Here is a 17226-nt window from a genome sequence, read left to right on the forward strand (position 1 = left end):
CTCCACGCCCTGCCTTCCCCCATGCCAGGTTCAAGTGATTCTCCTGCCTCAGCCTCCCAAGTAGCTGGGATTACAGGCATGTGCCAGCACAGCCAGCTAATTTTTGTGTTTTTAGCAGAGACGAGGTTTCACCATGTTGGCCAGGCTGGTCTTGAACTTCTGACCTCAGGTCATCAATCCACCTCAGCCTCCCAAAGTGGTAGGATTACAGGTATGAGCCACTGCACCCAGCCATATTTTTTTTTTCTTTAAGCACTTTCAACATATCATCATCTTACTGCCTTCTAGCCTGCAAGTTTGCTTTAAGATGTTTAATGATAGGCTGGGCACAGTGGCTCACGCCTGTAATCTCAACACTTTGGGAGACCAAGGCAGGCAGATTGCCTGAGGTTGGGAGTTTGAGACCAGTCTGGCCAACATGGTGAAACCCCGTCTCTACTAAAAATACGAAAAAATTAGACGAACGTGGTGGTGTGCACCTGTAGTTCCAGCTACTTGGGAGGCTGATGCAGGGGAATTGCTTGCGGAGGTTGCAGTGAGCTGAGGTGGTGCCACTGCACTCCAGCCTGGGGCAACAGAGAGAGACTCCATCTCAAAAAAAAAAAATAAGAATTGTGACAGGTGTGACAGGGAGACCTTTCCCAATTAGCCTGTTGTAAAGGGTGTGGGAACACCTCACTCCTGGGATTGTGTCTCTCCTAGCTTTATGCATATATTATACTATTGCTAATGTCTATACGACTGCTCTTAAATGTCTTATTTTCTCTAAGAGGCTCATCCCCGCTTTTTCTGAGAAGCTTTCAGTTTCTGTTCTATTTTTCTGCCCTTAATCTTTCTCAAAGTCACCCATAATCCTCCCGAGTCCTGCAGATTCCCCACTGCTCCAATGCATCACGTCACCCCCTTGTGTTTTCAGCTCTGACAATGTGACATGCAAAGTATGCCGATACGTCTTCCAGTGTCTGAGTTGGGTGAGGCTGATTCTAGTCCCTCCACCAGACTGTAAACATGCCAGAATCATGGGTTCATGTTCTACTCTTTCTTCTTTTCTAGGGAGGAGCTGTGTATTGGGAAGCAATGCAGAAAACAAGCCTATTAAAAATCAACTTGGATTAACCCTTGAGCCACATATGTCTGAATTGCAGCTGTTTCAAGCCGGAAGGAAAATTTACAGAAGTAATCAAGTTGAAAAGTTTACAAACCATCGTTCCTCAGTTTCACCACTTCAAAAAATTTCTTCTAGTTTCACAACACACATTTTTAATAAATATAGAAATGATCTTATTGATTTCCCATTACTCCCACAAGAAGAGAAAGCATACATTAGAGGAAAATCTTACGAATGTAGTGAAGATGGTGAAGTTTTTAGAGTCCCTGCAAGCCTTACTAACCATCAAGTAATCCATACTGCAGAGAAACCTTACAAATGTACTGAATGTGGCAAGGTCTTCAGTCGCAATTCACACCTTGTAGAACATTGGAGAATTCATACTGGACAGAAGCCTTACAAATGTAGTGAATGTGACAAGGTGTTTAATCGCAATTCAAACCTTGCACGACATCAAAGAATTCATACTGGAGAGAAGCCTCACAAATGTAACGAATGTGGCAAAGCTTTTAGAGAGTGTTCAGGACTTACTACCCATCTTGTAATCCATACTGGAGAGAAACCTTACAAATGTAATGAGTGTGGCAAGAACTTCAGGCACAAATTTTCTCTAACCAATCATCAGAGAAGTCACACAGCGGAAAAACCTTACAAATGTAATGAATGTGGCAAGGTCTTTAGTCTGCTTTCATACCTTGCACGGCATCAAATAATTCATAGTACAGAGAAGCCCTACAAATGTAACGAATGTGGAAGAGCATTTCACAAGCGTCCGGGCCTTATGGCCCATCTTCTAATCCATACTGGAGAGAAACCTTACAAATGTAATGAATGTGACAAAGTCTTTGGGCGCAAATTATACCTAACCAACCATCAGAGAATTCATACTGGAGAGAGACCTTACAAGTGTAATGCATGTGGCAAGGTCTTCAATCAAAATCCACACCTTTCACGACATCGGAAAATTCATGCTGGAGAGAATTCACTGCGTACCTTACAGATGGAATGAATGTGGCAAAATCTTTAGTTAGAATTCACACCTAGCACAACATTGGAGGACTCAGGAGAAAAACCTTACAAATATCATAAATGTGGCAAAGAATTTAGTTTGCATTGAAGCCTCATCACTCATCTCTTGATCCACACTGAAAGGAAACCCTACAAATGTAAAGTTAATAACATATATAAATAATCTATAAAGAGAGAACAGTTATATCAGAGTAGAGCATTTAATGAAAACTACCAGTATAGCATATTCTTGAGTAGGATTCACATTTAACTGCTGGCACCGTAATTTGTAACTCTTTGATTTAGAATGTACATACTTCTCATGTTTTAAGTAATAAAGTTTAAAGTTTTTTTTTAGTTTTTTCTTTTTTTTTTTGAGACCAAGTCTCGCTGTATTACCCAGGCTGGAGTGCAGTGGCATGATCTTGGCTCACTGCAACCTCCGTCTCCTGGATTCAAGCAATTCTCCTGCCTCAGCCTCCTGAGTAGCTGGGATTACAGACATGCGCCACTACTGCCCGGCTAATTTTTGTATTTTTAGTCGAGACGGGGTTTCCCTCCGTTGGCCAGGCCGGTTTCAAACTCCTGACCTCAAGTGATCCACTGGCCTTGGCCTCCCAAAGTGCTGGGATTATAGGTGTGAGCCACAGCGCCCGGCCTAGTTTAAATTTTTCTTAGTGTGAATGAATTACATCCTTTCTACCAGCATTGTTTAATCTTACCTCAGGAGGATACTTTATAGTAGAGAATAATAACCCATTAGGATTTTAAGGTTGAAGCAGCCAGAAAAGTGTGTGTGTGTGTATGTGTGTGAGACATAAAACAACATACGCTTTTGGGTGCATATACTTAAGTAAGTATGATTTTGAGTAATTACACTTAGTAATTGAGTTCGTTTCTCTGTACTCTGGTGTAGGATGTTTATGTGGGTAAAGTCAAAATCACTTTGTTAATAGTACAATTTCAGCCTTGTACACCCTCAAATGTGTGTGAGTGTTAAAGAGTATGCCCTGTATTGTGTTTCTACATGCCTCTTTCTTGTGTGCCAAATAAGAACTATGGTGTGCACCTTCATTTTCATGCAGCAAAAATATATAGTAATATGACAAATATTAGGAAATAAAGTATGGGTTGAGGGCAAAAATACTGTAACATGGCCGGGCCTGGTGGCTCACGCCTGTAATCTCAGCACTTTGGGAGGCTGAGTTGGGTGGATCACGAGGTCAGGAGATTGAGACCATCCTGGCCAACATGGTGAAACCTTGTCTCTACTAAAAATACAAAAAAAAAATTAGCTGGGCGTGGTGGTGTGCACCTGTAATCCCAGCTACTTGGGAGGCTGAGGCAGGAGAATCGCTTGAACCCAAGAGGCAGAGGTTGCAGTGAGCTGAGATCACCCCACTGCACTCCAGCCTGGTGACAGAGCAAGGCTCCGTCTCAAAAACAAACAAACAAAAATACTGTAACACAATTTCTTTTTGTACTTCTAGTGTTCAGTGACATCATTTGAAAATATTAATGTTCACCCATCTTCTTTTTAAGTCACACACAGAAAGGGAATTTTGTTTTGGTACATTAACTAGAAACTTCATATAGTCACCCTCACAACTCTTTTGGTAATTTGAATTTTTGACCACTCTTCTGGAACTTGTTTGAAGTCCCCCTAAGGTTTGGCCTGGATCTTGAGAATGATGATCCCATACACTGATATGGTTTGAGAGTGTTTATTATATAATGAGGCTCTGTGGGGGAAAGCAGGGTATACTTTTCCAGCTGGTCCAAAAGTGGCTTCAGAGAACTGGGATAGGTGACTGGCTTGGGGTGTCATGATTGCTAAAGGGTAGGGCTGGGGCGGGGATACCCACTACCCATACTGGAAAGTTAGTTACAATTCACACCTAGCATGTATATTTTTATATTTTTTGTATGTATATATATTTTTACATTTTTTTCCTACATTGCCTCCAAATTCTATGTTTAATACATTTCTTCCCTGTTTTGCTCTGGTGAAAACTTTAGGGGACAAATAAATGAGAGTGCTGTTTGGAGACAAAATTTTGTGACATGGGACTGGGCATGGTGGCATGCACCTGTAGTCCCAGCTACTTGGGAGGCTGAGATGGGAGGATCACTTGATGCCAGGAGGTCGAGGCTGCAGTCAGTGAGCTGTGATTGTGCTATTGCACTTCAGCCTGGGTGACGGAGACCATCTCAAAAAAAAAAAAAAAAAAGTTGTGACCTGAGTATGTCCATAAGACAATGGCTGGTATACACTAGGTTTGAACTTCCAGTTGGTTCCAAAGGAGTGAGCACTGAGGCTTTATTATCAGTTGACCAGATGGGCAGAATAGGAAGAGGGAGTGCAGAGGTGTAAAAGGTGCTGGTGTTCAGACATCACAAAATGCAGTCAATTCTAGTACAACACTGAATGCTTCCTCTGGAAACTGCTGCCATCTTGGTTAGGAAATACCCCCAATTTTCTTCATGGTAATATGTTATATTCCTTTTATGGATACAGATACAGGTCTCATTGCACAATATGATTGTTGAAAATGCTTGTGAAATATAGTTTAGTAAAATTGCCTAAGGTTTTTGTTTTTGTTTTTTTACAGTAGTTCAGTGAAAATTATTGTGCGGAAGTGTTTATAATAAATGTGACTTACCATATAGTTTCATAATATTTAATTATACAATATGACAATTTTGTAATATATTACATAATGACAATTTTGTAATCTATATTTATTATACGATAAATATAATTTTACTAGAAGAGCATTTTTCCAAAAACTGTGGATATGTCATTTTCAGATTATGGTGTTATGCAATATATTCTATGGGTCATTTTCAATTGTAATAAAATTATATTTTTTATATGTATATATATTTTTACATTTTTTTCCTACATTGCCTCCAAATTCTATGTTTAATACATTTCTTCCCTGTTTTGCTCTGGTGAAAACTTTAGGGTACAAACAAATGAGGGTGCTGTTTGGAGACAAAATTTTGTGACATGAGACTGGGCATAGTGGCATGCACCTGTAGTCTCAGCTACTTGGGAGGCTGAGATGGGAGGATCACTTGATGCCAGGAGGTCGAGACTGCAGTCAGTGAGCTGTTTGCACTTCAGCCTGAAAGACAGAGGGAGACCATCTCAAAAAAAAAAAAAAAAAAAAAAAGTTGTGACCTGAGTATGTCCGTAAGACAATGGCAGGTATACACTAGGATTAATATAAATATGAAAAAAAAAAAAAAAAACTTGGCCGGGTGCGGTGGCTCACGCCTGTAATCCCAACATTTTGGGAGGCCAAGGCAGGCGGATCACGAGGTCAGGAGTTCAAGACCAGCCTGGCCAACATGGAGAAACCCTGTCTCTATTAAAAGTACAAAAAAGTAGCCCGGTGTGGTGGCGGGTGCCTGTAATCCCAGCTACTCGGGAGACTGAGGCAGGAGAATCGCTTGAACCCAGGCGGCGGAGGTTGCAGTGAGCCGAGATCGCGCCACTTCACTCCAGCCTGGGCAAAAGAACGAAACTCTGTCTCCAAAAAAAAAAAAAAAAAAAAGGAAATTGCACATTCCGCCCTGGCAGGGTTTTGCCTTTCATATTTTAATTTGCATCCCCTTCATAAACAATTCAAGGACTTTAAAATTCCGGAAACTAGTGTTTATTTATTATTCATTTATATTTATTTATTTTAATTATTTATTTCCAATTTGTTATTTATGATTATGTATTTATTAGGCGCAAGGTTTCTCTCTCATGCCCAGGCGGGAGTGCAGCGGGGCGACCTCGGCTCACTGCAGCCTCCACCTCATGGGCTCAAGCGATCCTCCCACCTCAGCATCCGGGTAGCTAGGACCACATGCGAGCGCCCCTACAGCCGATTTAAAATTAATTTTAATAGCAGGAATTTTCCTGGATCTAATCATCAACAGACTTTCCCTCTGCCGGGGCACGATCTGTTTCCAGATAGCTGAGTTCCTCCAGTCTCCACGGCAGGTCTAGCCTCCAAAACGAGACGAGCTGGGAGCGAGGCGGAGGGAAGCGCAGGCTCCGCCCAATCCCACCCGGGCCTGGCCTCGCCTCGCCTCTCAGCTGCGCGCGCAGTTTCCTGGAGACCCGGAAGCAGATTACGTGGAGTGACGGTCATGCTGCGGCGTGTGAGTTTCCCTTTGTTTAGATTAAATCTGGGATGCTGAGTCCCCTTGCGCTTCTGTACCCGGCATCTCAGGGGTCACACAGACCTTGAAATCCCCGCATCGCTCCCTCCACCCCGACTAAACTCAGACGTTCTAATGAGAGTCTGGCGGTCGCTTCCCTGAGTGTTAAAATCGCTCGGAGGCTGGTCCTGTCCCCGGTCTTTCACCACAGGGCCATGTAGACAGCTCCTATCGCGGAGTTTGCCTGCTTCAAATCCTTCAGTGACCCCTAGACACGGCCCGCGCTGCGTGAAGTTCTCATCCGCGAGATGGATCCACGTCTTTCCGGTCCCCCAAGCCTCGCCCTCTTTTCACAGGCCTGCCCCCTTTTCTGTGCCTTAAATGAGAGGAAATCGATCTGATGTTTACTGCTGATTGTGATGTTTCAGCCTCCATTGGGCTTTTGCTAACACCTAAATAAATATTTAGTGGACAAAATTAGGTTAGTGCAAAAGTAATGGCAAACCGCGATCACTTTTGCACCAACCTAATATTTATGGGCCGGGGCTGGAATTCCATCTTCTCCGGAGGCCCAGGCTGGAGAATTCCTTGAGCACAGGAGTTTGAGACCACTCTGGACAACATAGTGAGACCCCCATCTCAATTTTTGAAACATATGTTTCAGTATGGGTATTTAATAGAGATTGGAATTCTCGTTTCTATGTTTTTACATGGTCTGACTTTTTGAAATAGTTTGAAATAATGTTTATAAAGTGAATTGAGCACAGTTTATACATTTTTATTGTTGCAAACATGCTGAAATGCACATTTGCAAAAACAACGACAGCCAGGCACAGTGGTGCACGCTTGTCATTCTAGTTACTCGGAGAGGGTGTCATTTGAGGCCAGGAATTCAAGGCTGTAGTGTGCAATGAATAAGCCACTGCACTGCAACCTGGACACATTAAAAAACAAACAAAGACAAATATCTAAAAAAGAGGTTATTGACAGACAACTCTTTCAGGTGTCACATATATGTTTACTAGAGTATATGTGTGTGAATGTATATATGTATATGAATAAGTGTGTACATGTGATGTGTGTGGATGAGTGCACAGATGAGCAAGTCTATTGTTTTTATCAAAGGCGCATCATCAGTTTATATACGTCTTATATCTTTTAACAGTTGAAATTACATCTTATATATTTTCATGACCTTAAAATTGTTCTACACTGTTATGATAGTGAGTCTATGGCTGTAAGGATAGTAACCTGTTATGGGGATACATGTGCGACAGTTTCTTGATTTTAAATCCCGGAACTTATTTTAACTATACTCAATTAGGTCATTGTCTGTCAATTTACTTTTGATGCTGATCTGTTACTTTATTGTTTGATCTTTTTTTTTTTCTTTTTCTGAGATGGAGTCTCTCTTTGTCACCCAGGCTGGAGTCTCGCTTTGTCACCCAGGCTGGAGTGCAGTGGCACCATCTCAGGTCACTGCAAACTCTGCCTCCCGGGTTCAAGTGATTGTCCTGCCTCTGCCTCCCAAGTAGCTGGGATTACAGGTGCCCACCAGTACGCCTGGCTAATTTTTGTATTTTTGGTAGAGATGGGGTTTCACCATGTTTGCTAGGCTGGTCTTCAACTCCTGACCTCAAATGATCCACCTGCCTTGGCCTCTCAAAGTGCTGGGATTGCAGGCATGAGCCACCACACCTGGCCTAATTCTTAAAGTTTGATTCTAATGCCCAGACTCCTGGGATCTGGCGCTTACTCTGCCATTTTTAGCCTTCACACCTGGGGCAAGTTTCTTAGAATGTCTGAGAAAGAGTTGTCTCTTCAATAGGATGGGAACAGATTGTTCTTTTATGGGCTTTTGTTGTTATAGCCGTTAGTACATGTACAACATTTAGAAAGTGCCTGTCACATGGGAGGTGTTCAAAAGCTTCATCCTGGCTGGGTGAGGTGGCTTATGCCTGTAATCCCAGCACTTTGGGAGGCCGAGGCGGGAGGATTGCTGAGGTCAGGAGTTCAAGACCAGCCTGACCAACATAGTGAAAACCTGTCTCTACTAAAAATAGAAAAATTAGCTGGGCATAGTGGTGGGTGCCTGTAGTCCCAGCTACTCGGGAGGCTGAGGCAGAAGAATCACTTGAACCTGGGAGGCGGATGTTGCAGTGAGCCAAGATTGTGCCACTGCACTCCAGCCTGGGCAATAAAGTGAGACTCCATCTAAAAAAAAAATTACATATATAGTATCTGACGCTTCTATAGAAATAACTGTGGGTTAATTTTTTGTATTTCTTATGTTGTCCACAAAATTAGAAATCTCTACTAATTTTTTTTTTTTGGAGACGGAGTCTCGCTCAGTTGCCCAGGCTGGAGTGCAGTGGCACCATCTCGGCTCACTGCAAGCTCTGCCTCCCAGGTTTACGCCATTCTCCTGCCTCAGCCTCACGAGTAACTGGGACTACAGGCGCCCGCCACTAGGCCTGGCTAATTTTTTTGTATTTTTAGTAGAGACAGGGCTTCACCATGTTAGCCAGGATGGTCTCGATCTCGTGACCTCATGATCCACCCACCTTGGCCTCCCAAAGTGCTGGGATTACAGGTGTGAGCCACCGCACCCGGCCTAGAAATCTATACTAATTTAAAGAATATCAGGTTGGGCGCGCAGTGGCTCATGCCTGTAATCCCAGCACTTTGGGGGGCCGAGGCGGGCAGATAACGAAGTCAGGAGATCGAGACCATCCTGTGTAACATGGTGAAACCGCATCTCTACTAACAATACAAAAAAAAAAAAAAATTAGCTGGGCGTGGTGGCGGGCGCCTGTAGTCCCAGCTACTCGGGAGGCTGAGGCAGGAGAATGGCGTGAACCTGGGAGGCGGAGGTTGCAGTGAGCCGAGATCGCGCCACTGCACTCCAGCTTGGGCGACAGAGTGAGACTCAATCTCAAAAAAAAAAAGAATGTCATAACTTCTAATGGAGAAGTATATTAAAACACAATTAGAAACATATAACTAGCTAAAAAAATACCTTAACGTGGATTTGTCAGAACATCCACTTCAATCAAGTCAGTCCTTACAACTGTCTCCTCATTTTGTGTGATATCCTGTTGGTGAAATGTGTTTTTCATTTTAGGGACACTTGACATTCAGGGATGTGGCCATAGAATTCTCTCAGGAGGAGTGGAAATGTCTGGACCCTGCTCAGAGGACTTTATACAGGGAAGTGATGGTGGAGAACTACAGGAACCTGGTCTTTCTGGGTGAGGATAATGTCCCTTCAGAAGTCAAGATCTGCCCTGGTGTATTTTTGCATTTTGTCGTGTGCCTCTTAGCATCTTAGGAGTCACTGTATTGCTTGACTGAGATTGAAACCCTGTTGACTCAGAAATGAAAACCTCCATAATGCTTTATAATGCTGTATTTTTCAGAAACAATAAGCTCCATAATACCTTCTGGACTTAAAATAACTGCTTTCTTCAGAATTCTGCCCCCTTCGAGATTCATCATTGAGTGGTACCAGGGCTTAAGTATGCGTCAAACCTTATGACAGACTTAAGATATCCAGTTCTGTGTTACCCACCCCTGTGCTTATCATTCATTAGTTCTTGTAAGAGAGCTTGATGTCTGCATGTTACAATGTTCCCTCAGCATTCAGAAGGAGGCAGTGGATGAATTCATGTGAAATACTATTTTTTTTTTTTTTTTTTTTTGAGACAGAGTCTCCCTGTGTTGCCAGGCTGGAGTGCAGTGGCAGGATCTCAGCTCAATGCAACCTCCGCCTCCCGGGTTCAAGCAATTCTGCCTCAGCCTCCCGAGTAGCTGGGACTACAGGCACATGCCACCACGCCTGGCTAATTTTTGTATTTTTAGTGGAAATGGGGTTTCACCATATTGGTCAGGCTAGTCTTGAACTCCTGACCTCGTGATCCGCCCACCTCGGCCTCCCAAAGTGCTGAGATTATAGGCGTGAGCCACCGTGCCTGGCGAAATACTATTCTTGATTCATTTATAATATCCTCTCTCCTACCTAGACATGGGGCTTGCATTTTGGAGATGCCACAGTACACATTTATTCTTTCTTTTTATTATTATTATTTTTTTTGAGACAGAGTCTCGCTCTGTCGCCCAGGCTGGAGTGCAGTGGCGCTATCTTGGCTCACTGCAAGCTTCACGCTGAGTATCTGGGACTACAGGCACCCGCCACCACGCCCGGCTAATTTTTTTTTTTTTTTTTTTTTTTGTATTTTTTAGTAGAGATGGGGTTTCACCGTGTTAGCCAGGATAGTCTTGATATTCTTTCTTTTTTTAAATAGGAATCTGTCTTCCTGACCTGAGTGTTATCTCCATGTTGGAGCAAAGGAGAGATCCCCGGAATCTGCAGAGTGAAGTGAAAATAGCAAACAATCCAGGTGGCAGGGAGTGCATCAAAGGTGTGAACACAGGTAAGAGCTTGGATGGCCAGAGTGGAGGCCCCATAATTTTTTTTTTTTTTAAACAGGGTCTTGCTCTGTCACCCAGGCTGTCGTAGAGTGGCAATCGTCAGTGGCAATCGTGGCTTAACTCATAGCTTCAAACTCCTGGTCTCAAGTGATCCTCCTTCCTCTGCTTCCGAAAGTGGTGGGATTACAAGCATGAGCCACTGTACCCTGCAAAACCACACTTTGAGTTTCTGTTTCGGAGCGCTCTGCAAGTGAGAGAATTCTTTGGGAAAATAAAAGTTTAAATCCTGTGAGTTCTGATTGAAGTTTGTTTTGTCTTGTTTTGTTGAGACAAGTTCTTGCTCTGTTGCCCAGGCTGGAGTGTAGTGGTGGTGTGATCGTAGCCCGTGTACCCTCAGTCTTTGGGCTCATATGATCATCTCACCTCTGCCTGCCAAGTCACTGGGACTGTAGGCATGTGCCATTGCATCTTGCTAACTTTTAAAAAATGTTTTGTGGAGATGAGGTCTCACTAGGTTGCCCAGGCTTGTCTTGAACTCCTGGCCTCAACTATTCTTCCCACCTGGACTGCCTAAGTGAGTTAGTTCACTTAGAATAATGGCCTTCAATTCTATCCAGGTTGCTGCAAATGCCATTATTTCGTTCCATTTTATGGCTGAATAGTATTCCATATTATACGCATACCACATTTTCTTTATCCATTTGTTGATTGATGGGCATTTGAGCTGGTTCTTTATTTTTGCATTTGTGAATTGTGCTGCTATAAACGTGTGTGCAAGTGTCTCTTTTGTATAATGACTTCTTTTCCTCTGGGTAGATACCCAGGAGTGGTTTTGCTGGATCAAATGGCAGATCTACTTTTAGTCCTTTAAGGAATCTCCGCACTGTTTTCCATAGTGGCTGTACTAGTTTCCATTTCCACCGGCAGTGTAAAGTGGTCCCTTTCACCACATCCACACCAACATGTAGTATTTTTTCATTTTTTGATTATAGCCATTCTTGCAGGAGTAAGAGGGTATTATATTATAGTTTTAATTTGCATTTCTCTGATAATTAGTGATGTTGAGTCTTCATATGTTTGTTGGCCATTTCTGTATTTTCTTTTGACAATTGTCTATTCATGTCCTTAGCACCCCCCCCCCTTTTTTTTTTTTTTTTTTGAGACAGCGTCTTGCTCTGTCGCCCAGGCTGGAGTGCAATGGCATGATCTCGGCTCCCTGCAACCTCCACCTCCCGAGTTCAAGCAATTCTCCTGCCTCAGCCTCCTGAGTAGCTGGGATTACAGGTACCCACTGCCAAGCCCAGCTAATTTTTGTATTTTTAGTAGAGACGGGGTTTCATTATGTTGGCCAGGCTGGTCTCAAACTATTCACCTCAGGTGATCCACCCGCCTTGGGCTCCCAAAATGCTGGGATTATAGGGGTGAGAGACTGTGCCCGGCCCTTAGCCCACTTTTTGATAGGATTGTTTGTTTTTTTCTTGCTGATTTGTTTGAGTTCCTTGTAGATTCTGGATGTTAGTCCTTTGTCAGATACATAGTTTGCAAAGATTTTCTCCCATGCTGTGGGTTGTCTGTTTACTCTGCCAATTATTTCTTTTGCTGTGTCATAGGCAAAGTCTTTATCATGATGGACAACACCCTGTCATACGGCTTATGAGAATTCTTTGATTCCATCATTCTGAAGGACATAGGGAGGGCTGTGTCAAAGGGGTCTCTTTTTCCCGTGGTCTCTGTTTCTGTAGTGATTTTATCTGATGCTAAGTTTATACATCAAACCTGGGGTCTGCATAGACCTGCCTCCTTGACCTGTGTATGGTCCACACAATTTCCTATATGAGGAAGACCTCATCAGAAGATAGGAAAACATTGGCTGCTCTTTTTTTTTTGCACGTGGGGCTCAAAGATTGCATGAAGGCGTCTCAACCCCTCTTTGCCTCTTCAGGTCTTGTGGAGATAGGGAAAATACAGTGTTTTTTCTACTCTCAAATGCTACTCAGCAGAGGGCGCTTCACTTCTGGTCAACCGAATGGGTGGGGATTTCTGAGCACCAACAACCAGTTTTTCAGTGGCCATCTAATAGTTTTCTGTGATGCCTTTCTGGTATTATCTATCTGGAATTAGAGTCAGATCCCACAGGCAAAGGGTTGAGTTCCCAAACGTGTCCCCTACCTCAGCAACCAATCGCAAGTAGTAGGTTGTCACCTTTCCTTCTTACCAACCAGCTACAGGTTGGGGTTCCCTCAAGCCCCTTCTTGGGGTTGATTACTTTGCTAGGGTGGCCCACAGAACTCAGTAAAACACTTTCTTAGGTTCACTGCCTCACGCTGAAGGATGTTTTGAAGGATACAGATGAAGAGCCGGATGAGGAGATTCACAGGGGGAGGCACGTGGGAAGATTCACTGGGTGTGCCACCCTCCAGGCACCTGTGTGTCTTCAGCATTTGGAAGATCTCGTGACCCCATAGTTCAGGAATTATTTTTTATTTTTTATTTTTTTTAGACAGAGTCTTGCTGTGTCACAGGCTGTAGTGAAGTGGCACAATCTCAGCTCACTGCAATCTCTGCCTCTCGGTTCAAGTGATTCTTCTAGTTCAGGGATTTTTTATGGAGGCTTCATCACATAGGTGTGATTGATATTATCTCAGTCTCCAGCCCCTCTTCCCTTCCTGGAGGATAGTGGATAGGGCTGACACTTTCATGCTTGTAATCATGGCCTGGTCTTTCTGATGATCAGCCCGGTCGAGGGAACCTACAGAGGTTGCCTCATTAGAACAAATCACATTCCTATCACCCAGAACATTACAAGGAGTTAGGAGCTCTGTGTCAGGAGCCAACGAAGAGACCAATGTATGCATTTCTTATTTTACAAGGTTCCTCAGCCATTCTTCAGTTGTGCTTTGTCCATACTTGAGTGGTGTGTGTAACAGGAGTAGGTGGCTCTTCTGAGATTTTTACTCAGCAGAATGGGAAAGACAGTTGACAGAAGGATCCTTTAGGCCGGGGCAGTGTCTCACGCCTGTAATCCCAGCACTTTGGGAGGCCAGGGCAGGCGGATCAGAAAGTCAGGGGATCGAAACCATCCTGGCCAACATGGTGAAACCCCGTCTCTACTAAGAATATAAAAAAAAATTAGCTGGGTGTGGTGGTGCATGCCTGTAGTCCCAGCTACTCGGGAGGCTGAGGCAGGAGAATCGCTTCAACCCGGGAGGTGGAGGTTGCAGCGAGCCAAGATCGTGCCACTGCACTCCAGCCTGGTGACAGAGCGGGACTCTGTCTCAAAAAAAAAAAAAGAAAGAAAGAAAGATCCTTTATTGGATGCCCGAGTCCTCGTGACAGAATAGCTCACTAGAATGATGCATCTGGTTGTAAGACTAAAGCCACTGCTGATTTTATTTTGGGCCTTTCCATGTATTAGAAATGAACTTGGGGCCAGGCACAGTGGCTCACACTTGTAATCCTAGCACTTTGGGAGGCTGAGGTTAGTGGATTGATTGAGCCCAGGAGTTTGAGACCAGCCTGGACAACATGGCAAGAACTTGTCTCTACAAAACATATAAAAATTTGGCTGTGGTGGTGCACACCTGTAGTCCTAGCTACTCAGGAGGCTGAGGTGGGAGAATCACCTGAGCCCAGGAGGTCAAGGCAGCAGCCAGCCATGATGGCGTCACTGAACTCCAGCCTTAGTACAGAGTGATACCCTGTCTCAGAAAAAAAAATAAGAAGAAAATAAAAAATAAATGAACTTGACTTATTTGTATTTAGTCAACAGTTCCATATGGTACTCTTTGTCTTCTTTGTTTTATATGTGTGGGGATGTTGTATCAGGGAATGGCCATTGATTTATATATTTTTGAGGACCTTTATTTTATTTTATTTTTTTGCCTAGGAGTTTATGTAACACTTATATACACTCCAGGAGTTTTGGAATGGGTAGTATAAATATTTCTATTCCTTTCCTTTACCTGATTAAGATATTAAATAATATTTTTGTCAGTTACGTTTATTAGAATGTATAAATTGGGAATTTATTTTCATTTTTCTTTTTTTTTTTTTTTGATAGAGTCTCGCTGTGTCACCCAGGCCGGAGTGCAATGCCACGATCTCGGCTCACTGCAACCTCCGCTTCCTGGGTTCAAGCAATTCTTCTGCATCGGCCTCCCCAAGTGCTAGGATTACAGGCGTGAGCCTCCGCGCCTGGCCTCATTTTTAATTTTTTTAGAGACAGGGTTTCACTCTGCTGCCCAGGCTAGATGGCAGTGGTGCAGTTTTAGGTCGCTGCATCCTTGACTTTGAGGGCAGAAGTGCTCTTCCCAGCTCAGGTGATCCACCCGCCTCAGCCTCCCAAAGTTCTGGGATTACAGGCATGAGTCACTGTACCCGGCTCTGATATTTTTAATAATGCTTCAATGAACATGGGTTTCTAAATATCTCTTTAAGCTGCTATCTTAGTTCTTTTGTATATATACCCAGATGAGGAATTGTTGCCTATACTGGTAATTTGATTTTGGATTATTTGAGAAAATGTCATACTTATTTTTTTTTTATTATTATTATTTTCGAGACAGGGTTTCACTCTGTCACCCAGGATAGAGTGTGGTATACAATCTCAGTTCACTGCAACCTCCGTCTCCCAGGTTCAAGTGATTCTTGTACCTCAGCCTCCCGAGTAGCTGGGATTACAGGCGTGTGCCTCCATACCCATCTAATTTTTGTACTTCTTTAATAGAGACAGGTTTTTACCATGTTGGCCAGGCTGGTCTCCAACTCCTGGTCTCAGGTGATCTACCTGCTTCAGCCTCCCAAAGTGCTGGGATTACAGGCGTGAGCCACCGTACCTGGCCCATACTTCTTTGCACCATTATACATTTCCAACAACAGGACATAAGTCTCCCATTTCTGCACATTTTTGCCACTTGTGATTTACTGTTTTTTTGTTTTTTGGGTTTTTTTAACAATAAACATTCCATATTGGATGTGAGATGATAGCTCATTGTGTTTTTTATTTGCATTTTTCCAATGATTAGTGGTATTTTGCATGTTTAATATGGTTGCTAGTTATTTGTATATCACCTCTGGAAAAATGTGTATTCCATTCTTTTCCTTATTTCTTAATTTTTCATTTACTTTTATTCAATAATAATATTAAATGAAATCTTTTTTTATTTGTATGAGTTACATATATTTTAGATATTAACATCTTATTGGAGGTTTGATTTGCAAATATTTTGTTACATTTAGTAAGTTTCCTTTTGACTCTGGCAATTGTTTTCTTTCATTCACAATCATTGTCTGTCTTGTAGTGCGTTTTATGTATTTTTGCCTTCTTTCTTGTTCCGTTGTTTTAGATATATTCTTGCTCTTTTGCCTAGGCTGGAGTGCAGTGGTACAGTTATAGCTCATTGTATCCTGCATCTCCTGGGTTCAAGTGATCTTCCTGCCTCAGCCTCCCAAGTAGCTGGGACTACAGGCATGCACCACCATGCCTGGCTAATTTTTAAAAATTTTTTGTGGAGACAGGGTCTTGCTGTGTTGCCCAGGCTGGACTTGAACCCCTAGGATCAGTGATCTTCCCACCTCAGCCTTGCAAAGTGTTGGAATTACAAGCATGAGCCACTGCTCCCAACCAGAATCCTCTGTTTCTTTATTCTTCTTCTGGTTCTATCCATTTTCAAAACTGGAATATTGAATTCAACTATAATATTGTGGAGCTATTTCTCTTTAGAGTTTTATCAAGTTTCCATTCTATACTTAGTTTTTTTAAATTTACTTATTATTTTTAATAGAGATGGGGTCCCAGTGTGTTGCCCAGGCTTATCTCAAACTCTTAGGCTGTAGTAATCCTCCTGCCTCAGCCTCCCAAAGGGCTGTGATTACAGGCATGAGCCACTGCATCCAGCCTCATTCTGTACTTAGGAGCTCTGACACTTGGTGTTTATATATTTATAATTGTTGTATCTTCTTGGTGAATTGAGTCTTTCATCATTTTATAATAATCTTTGTCTCTTATGGTTTTCGAATAAAAGTCTATTCTTTCATATTAACACTGCTACCTGTACTTTCTGCTGGTTCCTGTTTGCATGGAAAATATTTTTCCATCCTTTCCATTTCAGCCTGTGTGTCTCCTTAGAATTAAAGGGAGTTTCTTGCAGATAGGATTTAGTAAATCTTGTTTTCTTCTGATTGCAAAGTTAAATCAGGCCAACATTACATGAAAAGAAGGAGAATATCAAACATAGTAACTATTAAAAACAAAAGAATACATATTAGATTATTATCTGTAGATTATTTAAATCTTGTAGATTTTTTTTCCCTACGTGTCTTTCTTACTGCCTTCTGTAGTATTTTGCTTGTTTCATCATAGTAACATACTTGAATCCCATCTCTTGTGTGTGTCGGATAGATTTTCTTTTTGTGGTTAGCATTGCAGCTACTTCAAATACTGTGAAATTGAAACATTCTATTTTTAAATATTAACAGTGTAACTTTAGGTACAGAAAGTCTACTTCACAACTCTGCTC

The 17226-nt window shown here is 42.6% G+C and overlaps 1 protein-coding gene across 7 annotated transcripts in view; it reads left to right on the forward strand.

Moving 5' to 3' along the window:
• Nucleotides 1-17226, forward strand: part of LOC129392938 (zinc finger protein 610) — a 57705-nt gene that overhangs the window by 28397 nt on the left and 12082 nt on the right. For 3 of the 7 annotated variants that reach the window (XM_063600574.1, XM_063600575.1, XM_063600576.1), the window contains exons 4-5: nt 9402-9528; nt 10582-10710. In XM_063600574.1, coding sequence (XP_063456644.1) covers nt 9402-9528; nt 10582-10710 — 256 coding nt within the window. The other 4 variants (XM_008959777.5, XM_008959778.5, XM_055103823.2 and 1 more) reach the window with 3 other exon arrangements.

This window comes from Pan paniscus, chromosome 20 (assembly GCF_029289425.2).
Source record: "Pan paniscus chromosome 20, NHGRI_mPanPan1-v2.0_pri, whole genome shotgun sequence".
NCBI classification, from domain to species: Eukaryota; Metazoa; Chordata; class Mammalia; order Primates; family Hominidae; genus Pan; species Pan paniscus.